We start from the raw sequence: 20,501 nt of genomic DNA, 5'->3' as shown, positions 1-20,501 counted from the left end.
CACCAACGAAAAGAATTATGGATTGCCAGTTTTCCTGAGATCATAAACAGTCATGTCCATCCCTAAGCAGTAAAACTATTAGAGTCCAACTGATTTTGTGAAAAAGCTAAAATAAAATAAAGAGGAAATATATGGCTTTAATTGCTTTTTTCTCTTCCTCTATCATGGCTAAGTAAGACTCCATCTTTCTCCTTCTTGGTGATTTTTATACTAACTGCATGCTACTTTACCTCATTTTCATTAACATGCCATACATATGTAGTTATAAAAACCCGCTTGACAATAGACTTTATTAAGAAGGCAAAATGGGGAATGGTATTTAATTCTTTCTGTGCATCCAAAGCTAATAAACTGTAGGCTAGAATTGTAGTATAATGACTATAAAAAGTCTGTATGTTCTGTGACATTTTTTCTTTTCCTTTTGTTTAAATAAAGCAAAATGGAATAAAGCATATGTTTAAATAAAACATTTGGAGAAATCCCTATTTGTTTAAATTCAATTTCAAATAATACAAAACAATTAAGTGTTTAATGTAATTTAATTTAATTTTAATTTAAAAAATCTAATGGGTTTACCCAAATATTAAGTCCTGTTTTGATATGTTAAGATGAGCATAAAGTATATTTATAGAGTATACATCATAAGTGTATTTAGCATGGTCAGTGGTATCAGAAACTGTAGTGTTTTTTATACCCTGCATTTTTCTATTCTTAGCCCAGAGAAAAAGGTCGGATGCGTTTTCACAGACTACAGAATGTACAAATTGCACTTGACTATTTGAAAAGACGCCAGGTATGATGTTTTTCAAAGACTATAATCATATACACATATGTGATGGAGTACATCTAGATAGGAACATGTCAGGGGATGAAACGGTTAAATTTGTCAATTATAATGTTTAAATTTGTGCTTTTGAGAGACAAATATTTAAAAATATGTTCAAACATTTGCTCCAAAGAAAAGGAAGTTAATAGTAGGTGTAAGCCCACAGGAATTATAAGTGGCTGCATTTCCATCTGAATAAGAGCTACTGATTTTCCTTCTGTTAGAATTGGAATGCTTTGCCTAGGAAGTTAATGACCTTTTAGTAGCAAGAGAATGTTAAGAATGCCTATGAAAAGTTCTTAGTAGTGGGGCAATACTTTATTATTTATACTTAGTATATACAATTATTTTTATAAAAAATAGTTGATGGACTACTTTCAAAAACTTAGTGTAAGCATTTTTAATACTTAGTGGTACGATAATATTTTTTTTTTTTATAAATAATATTGGGTAATTAAAAGGAGTTAAAAATAAAACAACAACCTCCAACTAACTTGAGGTTTTAGAAGCAGTCATGGTTAAAGAATGAAAACCATATTGGATATGATCGTGATTTGGTGGCATTGTGGTATTATAGTGGTATAAGCCAAAATATTGGTAATTTTTCAAATAGTAGAGAAAAGGAAAGAAAGAAAATCAGGGGAATGGAAAATTACTGCGAACAATGAGAAATCAGAGGTGGCAGCGATTTAGCGTGTTAATGGAATAAGGAAAAAAGGAAGGGAGGAAAACGGGGAGAGGTAAACACCATTTTTTTATTCATTTAGTTTATTAACATTACAGTGATTTATTTAAACTCAGATAAACACTGCGTGCTTAAATATGTTAAATGTTACTTTTATTTACCTTATTATTCTTTCTTAAAAAATATTTTTGAGGTTTATTTATTTGGAAAGAGCGAGAGAGTACAAGTGGGGGTGGGGGCCATAGAGGAGAGACAGAATCCCAAGCAGGCTCCGCACCATCAGCGCAGAGCAGGATGAGAGGCTAGAATTCAAACTGTGAGATCATGCCCTGAGTTGAGATCAAGAGGCAGATGCTTAACCAACTGAGCTGCCCAGGCACTCCTATTTACCTTATTATTCTTAATTCTAGTGGAAGTTTTCATAAGGACTGATGGTTGATTATGTTTCCTTGTCTGAAGTGTTTTTGTCAGTGTTTTGTCCAGAAAGTGAGATGTTAGTTATTATTGTGTTTGATTCATGATATTTAATTATTTTTATCCAGGATATAAATGATAGGTATCATTACTATATTTGTTTACCTGAAAATGCATAATTTGATAGTTAATAAGCTTTAAGTCTAAGTATTATTGTTTGTTTTTATTTTTATTTTTATTTTTCATATTTGAGCAGCCTTCCAAATATCCAGTGACTTATATATTTATTTATCTTGGTAACAATTTATGGTAGATAAATGGAAAAAAGATGCTAGTTTTTTTTTTTTTTAATTTTTTCCCACTTTGTGACAGAAGTATGAGAAAGTTGTTAAACTATTTTATGGTTCAGAACAGTATCTTAATGGTTAGAGCAAAATAAAGCTTATTTTCAAGTGATAAAATTGTGTCTAATTTTAAAATCTCAAGTATTGAAGAATTCTCAACTTCAGTAGTATTTTTCAGTTGGAAAGTGATTACTTATAATACTTGTTTTAGAAGAAAAACCAGAGTAACGCCTTTTTTTTTCCTTTGTGGTGACTCTTATAATTTGCAATCTAAAGTGAGTAGAGATAAGGGAGTAAGACAATATTTTGAGGATTTACTGGTACTTAGATCAATTTTTTTCTTTGTGTTATATAGAATTGATTTTATGTAGGTAAATATAACTTATGTGCTGGTTTGAAAAAGTTTGCTTTATTTCTTCTTTCCATATAACACAGGTGAAATTAGTGAATATTAGAAATGATGACATAACAGATGGAAATCCCAAGTTGACTTTGGGATTAATATGGACAATAATTTTGCACTTTCAGGTAAGCTTAATTTTTCTTAGTTATCATTTCTTTTAGCCTCTCATTGCTGATTTTCAAGTGGTTCATATGAAGAATAAATTATGCACTTACATCCTATGGAAGAAAATAAATTTCAGGCTTCTTAAAAAGTACATTTCAATTTTTCCTTTCAAGTAACATACTGCCTGTGAACCTTGCACCCTGTTTCCTGGTATTGATGAGCTTAAATATTCTAAGATGCTTGTAATCCTGTTGTGGAAAACTGGCGTCTATGCTCTGGAGCCCAAATATGTATGGTGAAGACAGGAGTTTGGATATAAAGAGGAACAATAGCTTTGTTGCTTTGCTGGGCAAAGAAGACTGCAGCAGGCTAAGGCCCTCAAAATACAAGCCCACCTGGAGGAAGGGGCTCCAGGATTTTATAGGGAAATAGAGAATCCAGCTGGTTTCCACAGGAATTGTGTACCTACTACTAGCCAAGTTCATCGTGTTTTCTAGGTGGCTCTGGGTTCCTGAAGCAAAAGGCTAAGAAGGGAGGAAGGGAGGTTTACGGAAGAGAGGAAGAAGGTTACTTAGTTTAAAATTGAACCTCCCTGAAGCATTAATGCAGCCATTTTGATTTTAACTTCTGCTTTTAAGCGGTTTCAGTCTCAATGTTGGAAGACACAGATTCTTTTTATGGAATGCAGACTCATTTCTTTTATTTATTGGATAGTATTACTTGATTTAGATACATAAAAATTTTATGATTCAATCCTTAGAATGGTTTTTATTGGTATTACGGTTTCTCAGCTATGCAAACTCCTTTTTCCTGTTGATAGACACTAGATGGCAGTATAAATCTCATAACGGTATCTCCTGAATTGGAAGAATCTGTATTTTGTGTAGACCTGTACTTTCTCAAATTGGATTTGAGGAGAGTCAATGCAGATTTGTTAACTATGATTTATATAAAAAATCTGTGCTCATTGAGGGCTTATTTTGACTTTTTAGTTTTTCTTTTTTTGAAAAAAAAACAATCTTTATTTGATTTAAGGTGAATCCTAACTCTGGAACTTGCTTTAGTTTATGAACCATTTTCCTGCTGATGCATATTCTTTGTGCAGCCCAGAGCCTGACCCATAGTAGGCATGTGGCAAGTCATACTGAATGACTGCTGTTCAGTTGGACCTTAAAGGAGGAAGAGGTAGCTTGCCAGCTTCAGGAAGGAGCTGGGGTTTGGAACCAAATCACAGGAGGAATAATACTTATTTCTTAATTTGTGCAAGTTTTATTGGGATTTAAGATTTGTAAGGGAATAGTGGGAAATAGTGTACCTGAGGCTCATTTGGGAGCAGGATAAATGTGACAGGTATGGAGAGCTATAGGAATTAAAGTCTAGGTAGTCCCAGCACCTGAACAGGCAGGTGAACAAAATTACAGCGGTAGGAAATTGGAGAAGACCCAGGTGACTAGGTGTCACCAGCCCGACTACAGGGTAGCTAATACAGGTGAATGTTCCCACAGTGTGGGGGTATTGCTGTCAGGGTGATCCAGTAGCAGGAACTGGAGGCAAGACCCTAAAGATCTGAGGGTCCCAATTATTAGAGCACTCCTGCCTTAGGGGATTAGGGGACTGAGCACTAAACCACAGCAAGGATTTGGGCACAGAGCCAAGACCTTGTTTCTAGAATTGGGTAAAGGCTAAGTAGAACTGCCTGAAAAGCACATTTCATGTGTAGTTCCACAGCATTCTCAGTGATCCTTTAATTATTATTATTATTATTTTTAAAATTCTTTTAAATGTTTATTTTTGAGGGAGAGAGAGTATGAGCAAGGGAAGGGCAGAGGGAGAGGGAGACACAGAATCTGAAGCAGGCTCTAGGCTCTGAGCTGTCAGCACAGAGCCCAACACAGGGTTCGAACTCACAAACCGTGAGATCTTGACCTGAGCCGAAGTCGGACACTTAACTGACTGAGCCACCCAGGTGCCCCTGGGGATCCTTTAATTAGCCCTCAGTGGATCAGGTCCCACAACTTTTAGTAGGGTAGAGACTGCAGGAACCCCACATGGGAAGACAAAATGCCTGTTGGAGCAGGGAGCCAATCCCATCATTACCCACACAGTTGGGGAACAGGCTGTGGCTGGAGTTTGAATGTCAGAGTAAGAGCGCTGTGAGGCAGTAGGAAGCCACCCAGACTGTGGTGGGAGGCAGCACTAAGTGTCACCATTAACTCTTACTTATGGCAGTTGATTACATTGGGTGCATCACTTAACCCTTCTGAACCTGAAAAATAATGTTTTTAGGAAACTAAATCTATCAATTCTACATGAAATAAATTGAAATGAGTAGAGTCTGTAGTTAGGGAGACAAAAGCTAAGAAGCCGAGGTGGTGATCTCAGAGTAGAGTGATAAAGGTCAGGACTCAGATGGGGATGAAAATGGAATCCAAGGGATGGCATTTTGAAAGAAGAAAAGAATGGGCTTAGCAACAGAGCACAGAGAATGAAGAAGAGGGATTAAGGCTGACTCTGAACCATTGCGCCTGACAGATAAAACAAACAAGAAACCAGTAGATGACTGAGAGAAACAAGAGTGATGGTCAGGGGAGAATGAATGGCCTCCCGGGTGGGTTTGATGGTGTGGCGGGCATCCTGTGCATCTGTGCAGTGAGCAGTTTGGGAAGTTGGCTACAGGTGACACACTTGGAGTTATCAGTATAAAAGTGTTGGAGAGAGGGATCTCCAGAGGATTTGAGAGAATCCTCTTGAATACATGAAGAGCTAAGGACAGAAGTTTAGGGAAGGCCCATGATTTGGGATGCAGGAGGAAGAAATTCCATCTGGGGAAACAGAAAAGGAACGTTTGGAGAGATAGATGAAAACAACAAGAAAATCTAGTATTGCTGAAGCCAGGGGAAGAGAGTTTCAATTATAAAGGAATGATGAGCAGTATGAAATAAGAAAATGAAGACTAAGCCATAGTTTTGTCTAGAAGGAAGACTTTGGAGACCTTGGAGAAAACATTCCCAAGCGACTGGAGACCTTGGAGAAAACATTTCCCAAGCAGAAACCAGAAAATGTAGGACCAAAATGTGAGAAAATGGTTGGGAATTAGAATCAGTCTATATAGACCCTTAAGTTTGAAGAGATATAAAGCAAAATCTCATTCAAAAAAGAATTATATACTGGGGAGCCTGGGTGGCTCAGTTGGTTAAGCGTCCAACTCTATTTCGGCTCAGGTCGTGATCTCACAGTTCGTGGGTTTGAGCCCTGCATCGGGCTCTGCACTGGCAGCACAGAGCCTGCTTGAGATTCCCTCTCTCCCCTTCTCTCTGCCCCTCCCTTGCTTGTGCTCCCACATGCTCACTCTCTGTCTCTCTCTCAAAAATAAATAAATAAACTTTTTAAAAAAGAATTCTGTATTAAGAAACTCTGCATTTTGTCATTGGGAGAAAAAGGAAGACCAGCCACAGAAGTACTTCTAATATAATCCTAATGGTCCTGTGGCATGTATTATGAGTTCCAGTGTATTTTAGGACCTGAACTACAGCATATTAAATTAAATTATCACCAATATTTAAAAATTAGACCCAGATCTGTTTAAAGTGGAATGCAACAATGTTTTGGTAAAACAAAAATATTTCTTCTTATTTGAATGAAAGAACTTTTCATAGTACTTTGATAATTTAAGATTAGAATGATTCTCTGATTATGCCAAGATAAAAGGCTATTTACAGCAGTGGTGATCATCCTCACTCCAAGTGAGTTTTGGTTGTTTTTGGTTGTTTGTTTTGTCTCTATACTTTGCATAAATAAGGGAAGTAACTTTAAAAGATCAATTAGTTATTAAAAATATATTTATTACCAGTATCACAAGTTGAATCTCTTTTCCAGGCAGGCTGTCTGAAGATAAGCATTATCAACACAGTAATCCTCTATCAATAGTTACCATATGCTAGATTCAGAGATACTAAGATAATGAAGTATGTTGTTCTATCTGTTGGGACAATGTTCATAAATCTATTGGTGATGAGTCCAATGCAATATAAATAAAAATGGGGATGCAGAGGAGGGAGTGTTGTGGTAGGATCAGCAAGGTGTTAGAGAGTAAGGGAAATTTTTACTGATATTAGAGCTAGACTTTGCAGGACAAATGCTAGCTTCCAGGCAGAGACTAAAGTTGGGCCATTTCTGGGAGAGGGGGCAGTTGCTCAGACTGGCAGGGCTAGAAGGAATGGCGGATGGGATGCACATCACTGGTTGGTTGTGCCTTTATCTTGCCAGTACAGACTCTAGCCATTATACTTTTAAATTCTCGTGAATAATGTTCCAGTGCCAATGAAGACATTGAAAATCAAATTAAAAATAAACCTACATCTGAGCCTTTATTTTTGCCGGTTTGTCTCCTAGGATACTCAGTTTTGCCGTTGGAGATTGTTTCATTATCTCTTTGAATCATTAAGGAAAGCCTCATCACACAGGCCTATTGACAAGTATCAGCAACATTGCTAACTTGACTATTTAATTGGATATTCTTATTTAGAAAAGTATAATGAGTTCCATCTTCTGATCAGTCTACCTAGAGAATGGCAATTATTTTTTTTTCTAATGAGTCAGATGATAATCTGCTTATGTGTAAGTCCAGTCATGCCATACTAATTTTCTTTTTACCACATCTGTGACTCAGTTTTAGAAATATGCACACCTTAGATAATCAGGCTCCATACTGATTTACTATTTTTACAGCAAGACCCTAGTAAAATTGCATAATATTTAACTAGGGTACAATTACAAAAGTTATATATGAAGTTTAACTGCCTTCCTACATGTAAAAGAAACACATTCATGTGTTTCTTTTGGCTAAACATTTTATGCTTTAAATCATAAAATTTATCAATTTGCTTATGTGAAAATACTAATGATCACATAAGGAAAATGGCTTGGAAATTGGTGTCATATGAAAATGTAATATGAAAAATATTAGAAACTATTTTATAAGATTTTAGAAATAATTTTAATTGATATTTTTAGGAATTTAGCATTTATTATCTCTCCTTCAGCTATTGAATCATCCTGTTGGTTTTTTTTTAATGGCTGATGTTTTTAAAAAGTCTGAGTATAATTTACATAGATTTTTGAGCCTTTTTTTTTTTTTGGCAAGTACCAAAATTAGTTGTTTTTTCTTAAGAAAAAAATTATATGGTAGAGACTCTCTGAAACTAAATTTGAAAGACATTTTGTTAAATTACTCCTGTATTTGCTTTTTGTTTGCTCTCAGATTTGTTGAACCACCAGTAGTTTCAAAGGTTAATGCAAACTTTGGTAGCGTAACTGCATTTCTGAAAATCGAAAGTTAGAGTGAGGGTCAGAGTCTTCTCGTGTGATAAAGCTGAGGTTTGCCTTGAAAGCTCAGCAGCGTTGTAATTTTACCGTGAACACTAATGTTTGTCTAAAAGGATTGGTGGCCAGAAATAAGCCACGGTGTCTAATGAGACACAGGGACCCAGCTGGGCAAGATGCCATGGCATTTCTTGCGTGTGTTTTTCTCATAAGCAAAATGGCTTCATGCTGAAGAGGATGGTTCCAAAGTCTGAGGAATTAGAGGTCAGAGTGGGACTTTCAGACTTAATGCAGAAGGTCGAGGTAAGCCCTGGATTTTGAAATGAGTGAATCTGTGGAACTGTGATTTCCTGCAAATCAAATGGGGAATGTCTGCAGATGTGTAAGAGCTGAGAAAGAAGAACAGTATTTAGATCCTGCCAAAACTCCTTTGAGCCCTGAAAAATACTCTCCCAGAAGAAAATATTTCAGGAGAAAACCGGTCAAGACAACTGTAGGTGACACAGACTCAGTAGAGCCAAGCCAGGACAATGAAGACAAGAGGGAGAGCAGTGTTCAGCTATCAAGAGAACAGCCTGCTTTTTCACTCAGGGGACTGGTGCGGGAGGGATCTGCCGCCCCAAACCTCACACCGGAAAGTGGTATTCGGCAAGAGGGGACAGAAGTTGTAGTTGATGATAAGAAACAGAAACTTGTGCCGAGTACCGTGAGCATTCGGTCTTACCATGTGGACACCTCTCCTACTGATGACCGTGAAACAGAAGTAAAAGTTAGTGATCTGGACGAAAGGATTCCAGAAAAGAACAGCACTCCATATTGTGCAAAGAGGAAGGAACATTTAGATGCTGTCAACAGGAGAGAAATAACATTCCAAAGGAAAACTGAAGTTTTCTCTTTACGAAAGGCAGCCAGCTTAAGTTCCATTCACTATGGTACAGAGAGATCTTCTGAAAAAAGTGGGCTTTCTGAAGACCAATCAAAAAATTATAGCAGTGTTCAAGAAATGCATAACACTGAGAGATTCTGCCCTCGTGAAATAAACAATTTTCACTTTGAAAAAAAGAGATGTCATTCCCTCTGTACTATTGGGTTCTCTGCTTCCAAGGGCACAGATGGAAATGAGGTAAGTGAAACGCAGAGTCTGAGTTGCAGGTGTAAATAAGTACTCCTGGTGCTTATAATCCAAGGGAGGTTCTGTCATTTGTCGGTTTTAAATTATTTTCATATTAGCTTGTGTGGAAGTTGGAGAGTTCTTGGTGCATTTTATTGTCTGTAATCTTAGGTTTGGTTATTGTGATTTTTATTTTCTGTGATTTCCACATTCTTTGATCACACTTTAAACCCCTATACATTTTTGTTGTCGTCGGAAGACTTAAAAAAGCTTCATTGAAAGAGAATGCACATCTTCTGAAGTTCTCTAGTTCACATCTCTTGACTTTTCCTGTGGAATAGCTTTTGGAAACTTGTAGGCAAAATTGAATCAGAAAACAGTCATGAGAAGACAATAGCCTCATGACAAATGTAGACAGAATACAATACAGTTATCGGTCAGTGCTGGCTTGCTAATTGAGAAGTTTGGAAAAGTCAGTTCTAGTTCTCTATCGGTTTTCATGCATAGGAACACTCATATACTTGCTTTAAGTTTGTGTGTGTGTGTGTGTGTGTGTGTGTGTGTGTGTGTGTGTGTTGGGATGGGTAGCACGGAGGAAATCACCCAAATCTTTTGTCTCTGTTACATGAGTTGTTCCTCAGCCCCCATCTAAAATCAGAAATCATTTAGGCAGCATGTCATAGGAATTTCAGTATGACACCATCTGGCAGGAAGTTGAGATCTTTATTCCTAACACTGATATTTAGCTTCAGATGAGTTATTTCTCTGGGGTTTTCACTTGTCTTTAAAACGTAAACATAAGCTCAAAATGTATATTTACTTACATTTAAATGTAAGTAAAATTGGGGCGCCTGGGTGGCGCAGTCGGTTAAGCGTCCAACTTCAGCCAGGTCACGATCTCGCGGTCCGTGAGTTCGAGCCCCGCATCAGGCTCTGGGCTGATGGCTCAGAGCCTGGAGCCTGTTTCCGATTCTGTGTCTCCCTCTCTCTCTGCCCCTCCCCCATTCATGCTCTGTCTCTCTCTGTCCCAAAAATAAATAAACATTGAAAAAAAAAATTAAAAAAAAATGTAAGTAAAATTTATTTACTTGCTTGAGACATGTGTTACCCAAAACAGCCTCTACATGTTACTAGTTGGAATTTGATGGCTTTTTCTTTAAGCTACTTCTAACTTTGTCTTTTTACACAAACTCTGGACATAAATGGGATATGTGATGATAAACAGTCTTGGCAAGGTCAGCAGAGATCATTGGCACAGTGATAGAATCAAGTTTTATGAGGGTCAGTGTGCATGATCATTTTGGGCCTTAGCTGCTGAATTCGCTGAAGATGTTTTTGTTTACATACATCACCACACCTTGCCAATATTATGTCATCCCTTAATATTTACAGTTTTCAGTGGTTACCTTTCGAAAAGAAAGCATATAGTCCATGTAAGCACGAAAAGAAACGACTTAGCTGTTCCGTGTTTACTAATGCAACCTCTTGCTTTGCTTCATGTTTTCTAGGTGTTTCTTTTTTGTATAATTTGGCTTCTTGTAAGCCTTAAAATTTTTTCAATTTTGGACATTCTTAAAATCAAAGTCTGTTTCCTAAGTGCTGCACAGACCTTCTTTTCCCCCCCTTGTATTATCCTCATGCCAAGGATTTTACCTTTCTAATTGGAATATTTTTGAAGATTTTTGAAACTTCAATGGTAAATATATGTGAAAAGAAGGTGCACACCTGCCAGTTAGATTTGTTAAATAATTGTGATGTGGAAGTACTTACCAAATCGTTACATCTTTTGGGGTGAAAACTGAATGGGATAGTCATTGTCTGAGGAGTTTGATGTCTTATTTTCCTGCAGTCCAGAAAAAGACTCTTCATTCTGGGGCTTACAAAGTGTCAGAACCGACAGCTTAAGTAACTTCTCTTAGGACATTCTTCCTGTCACCTTTTGAGGTGTTTGATTCTGTTTACTTAATTACCTTGGTTAGAACTATTTATCTTGCATTGGACTCTACTTTTTTTTTTTTTTAATCTTTTTAAATCTTTATTTATTTTTGAGAGAGACAGAGACAGAGTGCCAGCAGGGAAGGAACAGAGAGAGAGGGAGACACAGAATCCAAAGCATGCTCCAGGCTCTGAGCTGTCAGCACAGAGCCTGACGTGGGGCTTGAACTCATGAACTGTGAGATCACGACCTGAGCTGGAGTCAGACGCTCAACCAACTGAGCCACCCAGACGCCCCAGACTCCCCAGACTCTACTTTTTTTGTTGGAGAATCAAATGCAAATGAGAGCCCTCAACCCCTTTATTAGCATTACAGCTCAGAAATGACTGGTTAGCTAGCATTCCTTTTATTTAATCCTTCAGGATCTTTTTCATATCTTCCCTATTGATTCCACTCTTTCTCTTGGTGATTTGTCTGCAGGATTGAGGTTGATGACTTCTAAGTTAGCTTCCAAGTAGAATAGTGTACGGTTCTCTGAACTTTTATTAAACCTCGACTTAGTGCAGGCCTCTGACTTTAACTTCCCTGGTCCTATGAAATTTATCATTCTTAGTATAGGTGACTGGCCTACCTCCCCTTTAAATCCTTGCTATCCTATGCTGACCTAGAATGCTCCTTCAGGCGCAGGGGTTCTGTGGAGGTGGCTCAGCCAGCCGCTGTTTGAGTGCCTACCAAATAAAATCTCAGAGTCATGTTACATCTTGCCTCTGATCAGGAGTTGAAAATAAAAAAAAGGAGTATCTTAGATTTGTGTATTGCTTTGGAATTAGAAAAAGGATTTTAGAAACATTGTGGCTTTTGATTATCCTGACAACTGTATGAATAGGCAAAATTGACAGTTCTTCTTTTGTAGAATGAAGAATTCAAAATTAAGGTTAAATAATGTCCTTAAAGGCAGCACAGTAAATGGCAGTAGCTGAGTTGAGCTGCTCAGCAACCTACTTAGATTAATTGTCAAAGTGCTGAAGGATATTGCTGTGAGGTCAGAGCAGGGGTTGATGTTTATAGGAGTTGATGTTCATCTGTGAAGGATGAGTGTTATAAACAGTGGTGGAAAAGGCAGATCATGTTTGGGAACAGAGAGGAATGAGCTCATTGCAGTCACCTTCAGGGATTTATTTGTCTAAGACTTACATGCTTCCTGTACCTTGTGACAAGGTCTCCTACCTTTATCCTTGAGCTTTTCCCGCAAAGCTTTCTTATTCCTCTAGTTTCACAAATCCCACCTCTTTCTAGTCTTGTTACATTGATCTCAGCAAAGATGGCTGTCTTCTCTGTTTATAGGCCATTGAATCTCTAACTGACCACATGTAAGTGTCACCTGAGGGCCTGGGGTCACCTGCGTGGCTTAGTCCATTTAGCGTCCAACTTCAGCTCGTGGTTTGTGGGTTCAAGCCTTGCATCAGGCTCTGTGCTGACAGTTTGGAGCCTGCTTCAGATTCTGTGTCTCCCTCTGTCTCTGCCCCTCCCCTGCTCACACACTCTCTCTCTCTCAAAAATAAATAAAATGTTTAAAAAATTGAAAAAACAAACAGGTGCCTGGATGTCACCCCTGTGATTCTAATGTAATAGATAAGGGTACAGCTCCACAGATGATTCTAATGCCCAAGACCATGGATAGGAAGGTCCCTATGCTTCTTATTTCTACAGCAGTGCTTCTCCAAGTGTAACTCCAGGGTTGCAGTAGAATTATCTGGAATGTTTATGGGAAGCACCTTACCCCTGAGTTAACTTGATCAGAGTATCTTTTAGTGGAGCATAAGAGAACGTGGCATATGTTTTAGACACATGCTTCTTAAAAGCATGTTTCCGGGTGCCTGGGTGGCTCAGTCGGCTAAGTGTCCAACTTCAGCTCAGGTCATGACCTCGTGGCTTGTGAGTTCAAGCCCCGCGTCGAGCCCTGTGCTGACAGCTCACAGCCTGGATCCTGCTTCGGATTCTGTGTCTCCCTCTCTTGCTCTACCCCTCTCCCGCTCAAGCTCTGTTTTTCTGTCTCTCAAAAATAAATAAATGTTAAAAAACATTAAAAAAAAAAGCATGTTTCTTAAAAATGCTAAATTTTGGGAACCAGCATCACCCTAGCTTAGCATTTGCATCTTGTTCTCTTCTCAATGTAGTTTTTCTTTTTTCTTTTCTTTTCTTTTCCTTTGTTGTAATATTTATTTATTTTTGGGAGAGTATTAGTGGGGGAGGGCCAGAGAAAGGGGGACAGAGGATCCGAAGCAGGCGCTGTGCTGACAGGCTGACAGCAGTGAGTCCGATATGGGGCTCAAACTCATGAACTGCCAGATCATGACTTGAGCTGAAGTCGGATGCTTAATTGACTGAGCCACCCAGGTGCCCCTCAATGTGGGTTTTCTGATAAGCAGTGCGGATTTTGGGCCCAGGAGGCAGGAGGTCTGAGTTCTAGTCAGCCTTTGCCCCAGAGAGCTGTACGACTTGGACTTTTTAAATTTCTTTAAGCTCAGTTTCATTTCCTAGAAGAGGAGAATATTGGACTAAATCATGAAACTGCTATTAATAATAATGGTATTTGTTGAGTCCTACTATATGCCAGACACTCCACTGTTGTGATATTTAATCTTCAGAGCAAGCCTATGGAATGGTTCTATTTTTAGCTCCATTTTACAGAGGAGGAAACTGAGCCTTAGGAAAGGTAAATAACTTGCTTTGGTCACTCAACCAGTAAGTGGAACAGCTTGACCCACATATTTTTACCAAGCTGAACTCTTAACCTGATACAAGTTACCTACCTTTTCCTGTATACCTCTCTTTCACTTTTAAATATCTATGAATTCATGTATGTAACTGCGTACCTTTTTGTTTGTTTACTGTTTTCACCCTTTCCTCCATCTCTCTCTTCTTTTATTTCTCTGTCAAGCACTTATTATGTACCTGTTATATATTGAACCAAAACGAGGCACTTTGAGAGTAATAAAACATAGCTCTTTTCTGCGTGGAGTATATCCCATTGTTTGTGTAGAACAAATGACAGGGACCATGACTGTAAACTTAGTCACCTGGAAGTTAGGCCTCTGGGATGGTAATCATGAAGAACTTTAACTTCCCACCAAACTGCGTAGCCACATATTAACTAATGAAAGCCAAACTCTTCCTATGTTCCTTTTCATCTTTTGGTGAATTGCCAACGTATAGTTCAGTAACCAAGGAAAGAAGCCAAGGAGAGAGGATGAGAAATAAGGAGTGTGGATATTGTACAAATTATATTATCAGTCTCTAAATAATGAAGAGTTTAATTTTTAATTAACTTTCATATTTTAAAACTTAAAAAAATTGAGAACCACCTCAAAATGTTAGAAGAATATATTAATGTTCAAACTTGCTGAAATATAATTATTTGATATTATTTTCTTTGGCCAAGTCTTTTATGAATCTTAGACTCCAGAATTCTTTATTAGAATTCAAGCACTAGGAAGAATCTAAATGCTTTTCCTTTTATATGATAGCTTTGGTCTACTAATTTTGAAAACAAAGGTAATTTGGTTTACAGTTGACTAACTCATTCCTTCCTGAACTATTTCATCTTTTAAAATGAGAAGGCATTTATTAATTTTTAAAAATGTTTACCATTGTTAGTTGTTACTTGGATTTCATAACCAGTTTCTGAAAATTTAGTTATGAAATAGTTGCATAGAATTTGGGTCTTTTTCAGTATTACAATGCTTTGATCTTTTCAGTTAAATGAAGGACGTGCAAAAATTTAAAGCCTTTGCTGTACAAGGAGAATAGTTATATTTTCCCTCTTATTTGATTAAGAAATAAATGAGCATTTCCTAAATTTAAAGCATTAGTACTTGAACTTTATCAACTTTTTGCTTTTGTCCTTTATTTAACTCTTCCTTTTAGGGAGACCATTACAGCCAGATAGAATTTTCAAAATATTTGTGCCATCTTTGCTGTTAAAAATATTTTGTGGAGCATTTTCACACATTTTTGAAACTTGGAAGCACTGACTAAAAATGTGTTGATTACATTTGTTTCTGCCAAAATAGTTAAAACATCTTTGAAGAGGTTGTCTTTGGAAGCAAACATCTTGGCTTGGAAATATTTGCCTGTGTTGACAAACTCAATATGGGATTTGCTTTTGTCTGACTACATTGTCGAGTAGTGTGAATCAAAGAGTTTATGCAATAGTCCCCACCTGGTGCACAGTTACCTCTGCTCACTGGGGGCAGGTGCTGTTCTGAACCCTGTGTGTTTTTTGTTTTAGGCTCTCAACATCTCCATAAGGAGATACTTTACATGGGAAGAAACTGAGGCCCAGAAAGGCCACAGGGCTAGTATGTGGTGGGGTCCGGAATTGAACACAGGTCACAACCTTCCACGGCTCTGTGCCAGTCTTCCTCTCATTGTTACACTTTTACTCGTGAAACAATTATGTTAAGAAATTCTGGAGGTAGAAGAATTTTGAGGTCCATTTTTTCCAACGTGCAGCTTTCATTCTTCTTCATACCAGAACTCTCTCAAATAGAATATAACCTCTTTTATTTTAACAAATATATGAAGGAATTGAATTTCCTTTGATACCACTCTTGTGTCCAACCCTCTGAAACCAATAGTTGTTTTATGTTGTGCAAGGAAGAACATTTGATTAGCTATCATTTCTATATTTACTGTGTCCATTAAATCAGTTTTTGCTTTTACAAAATGAGATGGTTCACTGGTAGGCACAGCTTTTTCTGGAATGTTTTAAGGAGTCAGTACAGATTTGGGGTGGCAGAGGAAAGGGAACTTATGAAATCTTGAATCAGAAGACTAAAATTTAACCCAGTCTTATTTTCCCCATCTGTGAAACAGGGTGGTGTGTTTTGAGCATTAAATGAGGTAATATATGTGAAAAGGACTTACTTAACTTCTGGTTAAGTACTTGATAACTTCTATCTTATTAGTGTCTTCTGCTGCTGTGGAAAAGAGGAAACATCTTGTAACCATCTGCTGAGTAGAAAAGCTATATGTTTTCCAAATTCGTAACAGAGCATTTCTTTCGTTCCTATGGACATGAGGCATTATGCATAAGCAGAGTAGGCTGTCTCCTTCTGTCTCCCCAACTCTACTCATCCTCTCACTATATTTTAAGCAAATATTTACTGAATACCTATCATTTGTCAGACAGTATATTCATCTAACTCTGTAATTAGTTAAAAATTTTGTCAACCTGTCGGAATAGAAATAACCCCTGGGATGAGCCAATTCTTGGAGCTCATATTGGTTATGGACACCTTAGTACATGTACATTTCAGAGACATTATTGTTAGTAGTTCTGGTATGAGAGTAGAAGAGAGCATGATGCCAGGGGGAAATCTACCATTCTGTGGGGGAAATGCTGTCAGTTAAGGTGTTGTGTTTAGTGAGGAAAATTGCTGTGAACCCTGACCCTCAGTTTATGTCAGAGATCCAAGGGTGTAGCTTCCTCTGAAAATGTGTAGAATTTTATGTATCAGCTACTTTGCCAGGATAGAGACTGAGAAGCTCCGGTGAAAAGGGTCTTGACTTCAGGGGTTAAGGCAAAGGTAGAGGGTGCTCTTTCGTGACCTATGTGTGGACAGGCATTTTCCCAGCAGAAGGCACACTGAAAGCAAGCACCCACTGTGGCTACTGACCCAGAGAAAAAATTAGTGGGAATTGTAAGGATAGATTTCTTTTGTAAATGTGAAGGAGAAACTTCTTGCAGATTCTAAATTGGAATTTAGAAGACCCAAGTCCACACCCTAGGCCTTCTACTAGCATGGGAGATGCTGGTCAAGTCACTTCACTTCTTGTAGCCTCAGCTTGCTCACAAGTGAAACGAGGGAATCCTCCAAGTGCCTTTGGGTACTTTCAGCTTGAGTTCCCCTGATTCCTTAATCCTTAAGTATAGTTATAGCTTTCTCTAAGCTAAATATCTTAGTTCTTTTTACTTCAGAGATGTTGCCTTTCCCATGTTACACATAAGTTATTTAAGTAGTAAATTTGATTAAGCTTTTTAATCTTTTCAACAAATTGCAGTTATTAAAAAAATAAAAAAATAAATGTTGCATGATTTGCCTTGTATAGAAGAATGAAACACGTGCATTTTTTTTTAAAGTGAATCTTTTAGGGAGTATCCGACTCAGCTTTGCAGTTTGGCTGTTCTTGTGTTCTTAGTGCATGCCAGAACCATGACAACATCTGTAAAAAATAGGGTGTTCCTATCTCCCAGTTGTCTGGTGGCATTGACTTTGCTCAGAGGACTTTCACATATATGGCCTCAGCTGACCAGCACAGTGAGGCTGTTGCAATTCAGTTAGCAGTAAGTGGGTCATCTAGTAATAAGCTGTGAATAAAATCAGAGTGTGCTATGAGATGGGTTATGTTGGCTTGTTTTCTTTTATTGGAAAGGCATTTTGAGGTAGTCTGTTGTGTCAAGTTTATGGAATTGTTTTAGAAAAATGATTTAGATGAAGCTCAGTTTCACTGCTTAATGTTGGGTTCTCACTGAGTAGTCTCTGGGCTTGAGCTTGCTGCTGGGTACTTTTGTGCAGTAGTCAGGGCATTCTATTATTATTGGAAAGTGAGCTTAATTGGAAACGTTTTACTTTTCTAAAATGACAAGTCTTACATGACATGACATGTTAAAACTCACTCATCTCAAATGAAAACATGAAACATGTTTCTGATCTTGCATTATATATTCCCTCCCTCCACTTATTCAGCAGATATTGAGCACCTAATCTGTGTCATGTTAGGCAGAGTATGAGGAGAATGTTCCAAAGGGAGTAGTAGCTTGAACAGAGGACCCTAGGAGAGAGGGAGCATGTGGTTCACATTGTTCAAAGTTCAGATGGTTCGATCATAGAATAGGAAGGAGATGGCTTGAGTCTAGAGAGAGCAGCCAGGGGCACCTGGGTGGCTCAGTCGGTTGGGTGTCCGACTTCGGCTGAGGTCGTGATCTCACAGTTTGTGGGTTCGAGCCCCGCGTCGGGCCCTGTGCTGACAGATCAGAGCCTGGAGCCTGCTTCGAATCCTGTGCCTCCCTCTCTCTCTGCCCCTCCCCCACTCGCACTCTGTCTCTATCTCTCAAAAATGAATCAACGTTAAAAAATTTTTTTTAGAGAGAGCAGCCAAAACTGAACTGGAATACTGTGGCTGTGGAGTCAGGAACAACCTGAAATGGCATTTGAAAGTAAGCCAAGACTTGGTGCAATGAGACTAGTTAGGAGACTATTACTAATCCAGACACTGAGGCTTAGTTCCAGAAGGAGGTGGAAGCTCGCTTGAGCCCAGTATTATTCCAGGTGTCTCATGACTGTGTCTTAAAGGATGTCCTTAGTATTGACATTGGAGACTAGAGGTGATGGTCCAGACCAAGGATAGGAATTATTGCCACTTGATAGTTTGTAGTGGGAAAAGAGAGAAAACAGGGAATATAAGACCCTCCTCTCCCCTAGAAACAGTCTTGGGACAGCTAATATATCCATGTTACTGATGCTCGTGTCTTTTCCTTAGGGATGTGGGAAGCTAGCAGATGCATGAGTTTGAGTGGCACAATGAGTCAACACCCATGGGGAGGTTTCAGGAGCATTGGAGCAACTCATGCTTTTATGTTTTGAGAATTCCAACACTGGATTCTTTGGTTCCATTTGCAGAAGCAAACAGTCCATTTGTTGTTGGGTGTGTATTGTGTCTCTAAGCTGTTTGGTGAGACTGTGGTTCACATTTCCTGATGGTGCTCTATGAGGCATTTGGTCAGATGTGCACTATGAAACAAAGCTCATCCCTGAGCAGGCACATGCCTGGTTCTACCGCAGTTAGAACTGTGTGAATTTGGGTCAGGCTTTCTTTCTTGTGTTTGAATAATGTCTGCACCTTTTCCCCCTCCCCTGCCCAGAGACTTCTCCTAAAGCCCCTTGGACCTTCTTTTAGTTCCATTTATTAATGTTTCAATCATTGTATGTTGTCTCAGCTCTGCCAAGAGGAAGAAGGGAAATTATGTAGTAAAATCTTAGTGTTGAGTGTAAGGGTAGAGGTGATGTGGGAATAAGGGATGTGAATGTAGGAAAGAGTATGAGGGTTTTTGTTTTGTTGGTAGCATTTTTTTTAGGCTGAGGTTTTTGGTTTTTTAATTTCAGTTTTTGATCTTATATGGAGTGAAAAGAAAAAAAAACAGATATAGTGACTTTTTTATTTTCAAGGCTCAGGATCCTGAACTATGAAAATGACTTCATATACTTGGTATCTGGATTCTTTTTTAATGCCCTAAATGGTTTAAAATAATTTTGCTAAAATATATAGCCAGCAGGCATATTTTTAATTCAAATGGGTTCGGGACTTCCTATCCAAATGGTTAGATTTTTCTGAGATTTACCAGTAGGAACAATACTTTTAGAATCCACATTTGGAGAACCCACTGTCTAATAACATGACCATGCCATTTTTGAGAATGCCTTATGTTGTGTATTTTTAAAGCTTGGAACTGTTCTCTGTAAACCAGCTTTTGTCAGGGCTCTGGAAAATACTTGCTCTTCACATAAAAACCTTGTAGATTTCCAAATTTCGGTTTGGACTGTCCTCTTGGAAGAGGAATACACATAAATAGAGTGGTGGTAGACGGCCAATTACCCTTTCTTGCTCTGGCCGTGTCACGGCACAACCACATTCTTGACTTTATGGGAAGGAAATAACATTTCCTCTGTAATTCAAGTGAAAACTACTTACTGAAATTTCACATTTAAAAGCAGATAAGCCAGAAAAAAAGTCAGTGAAGTTGCTTAGTTGAAAAATTAAGGAAAATAAGCAGAAAGAATTATTTTGATTATGGGTAAAGTGGAAAGCCAGACCAAAACTTGACAGTTCATACGAACTTCAAATTTCCAGTAGTGAGACTCAGTTCTAGAAGAAGGTGGAAGTTTTGCTGAACCCCGTACCATTATAGATTTATCATAATTTTGTCTTAAAAGATACTGTAAGATTGACATTGGCATTCACTTGGACTTGGGATATAAAGACATTTTAATTCAAACATGTCAACCTCCTCCCAACATACTCTTCCTTGAACTTGGAGAATACTAGATTTAGGTTATTTTTACACAGTGCCAAAATAAGTTTTTTTGGAAAATGTTGCCAAATATGTCATTTTTACTGTGTAAATAGTAAGCAAAAACCTACAAAAAATGGTTGAGTGACATTTTTATGGGTGCATCAGTTTTTTTGCTTGGAGTTTGCACAGTGTAGGTAATAAAGCCTCTCCTTCCTGTGTGGGACCTTGACGTATATGCTAAAGCAGAAGTGATCAAGGGTATCCTGGTTGCCTGAATGA

The 20,501-nt window shown here is 38.1% G+C and overlaps 1 protein-coding gene across 28 annotated transcripts in view; it reads left to right on the top strand.

Annotated features, from left to right (window-relative positions):
* The window catches only part of DST (dystonin), a 495,699-nt gene that overhangs the window by 268,330 nt on the left and 206,868 nt on the right, over nucleotides 1-20,501 (top strand). For 27 of the 28 annotated variants that reach the window (XM_045498616.1, XM_045498614.1, XM_045498603.1 and 24 more), the window contains 2 exons: nucleotides 716-793; nucleotides 2,705-2,797. In XM_045498616.1, coding sequence (XP_045354572.1) covers nucleotides 716-793; nucleotides 2,705-2,797 — 171 coding nt within the window. Of the gene's footprint in view, nucleotides 1-715; nucleotides 794-2,704; nucleotides 2,798-6,986; nucleotides 9,223-20,501 lie in introns of those variants that run through there. The other variant, XM_045498605.1, reaches the window with a different exon arrangement.

Source organism: Leopardus geoffroyi, chromosome B2 (genome assembly GCF_018350155.1).
Source record: "Leopardus geoffroyi isolate Oge1 chromosome B2, O.geoffroyi_Oge1_pat1.0, whole genome shotgun sequence".
NCBI classification, from domain to species: Eukaryota; Metazoa; Chordata; class Mammalia; order Carnivora; family Felidae; genus Leopardus; species Leopardus geoffroyi.
Note: the sequence above shows the minus strand (reverse complement) of the source record. Positions and strands in the feature narration are given on the sequence as shown.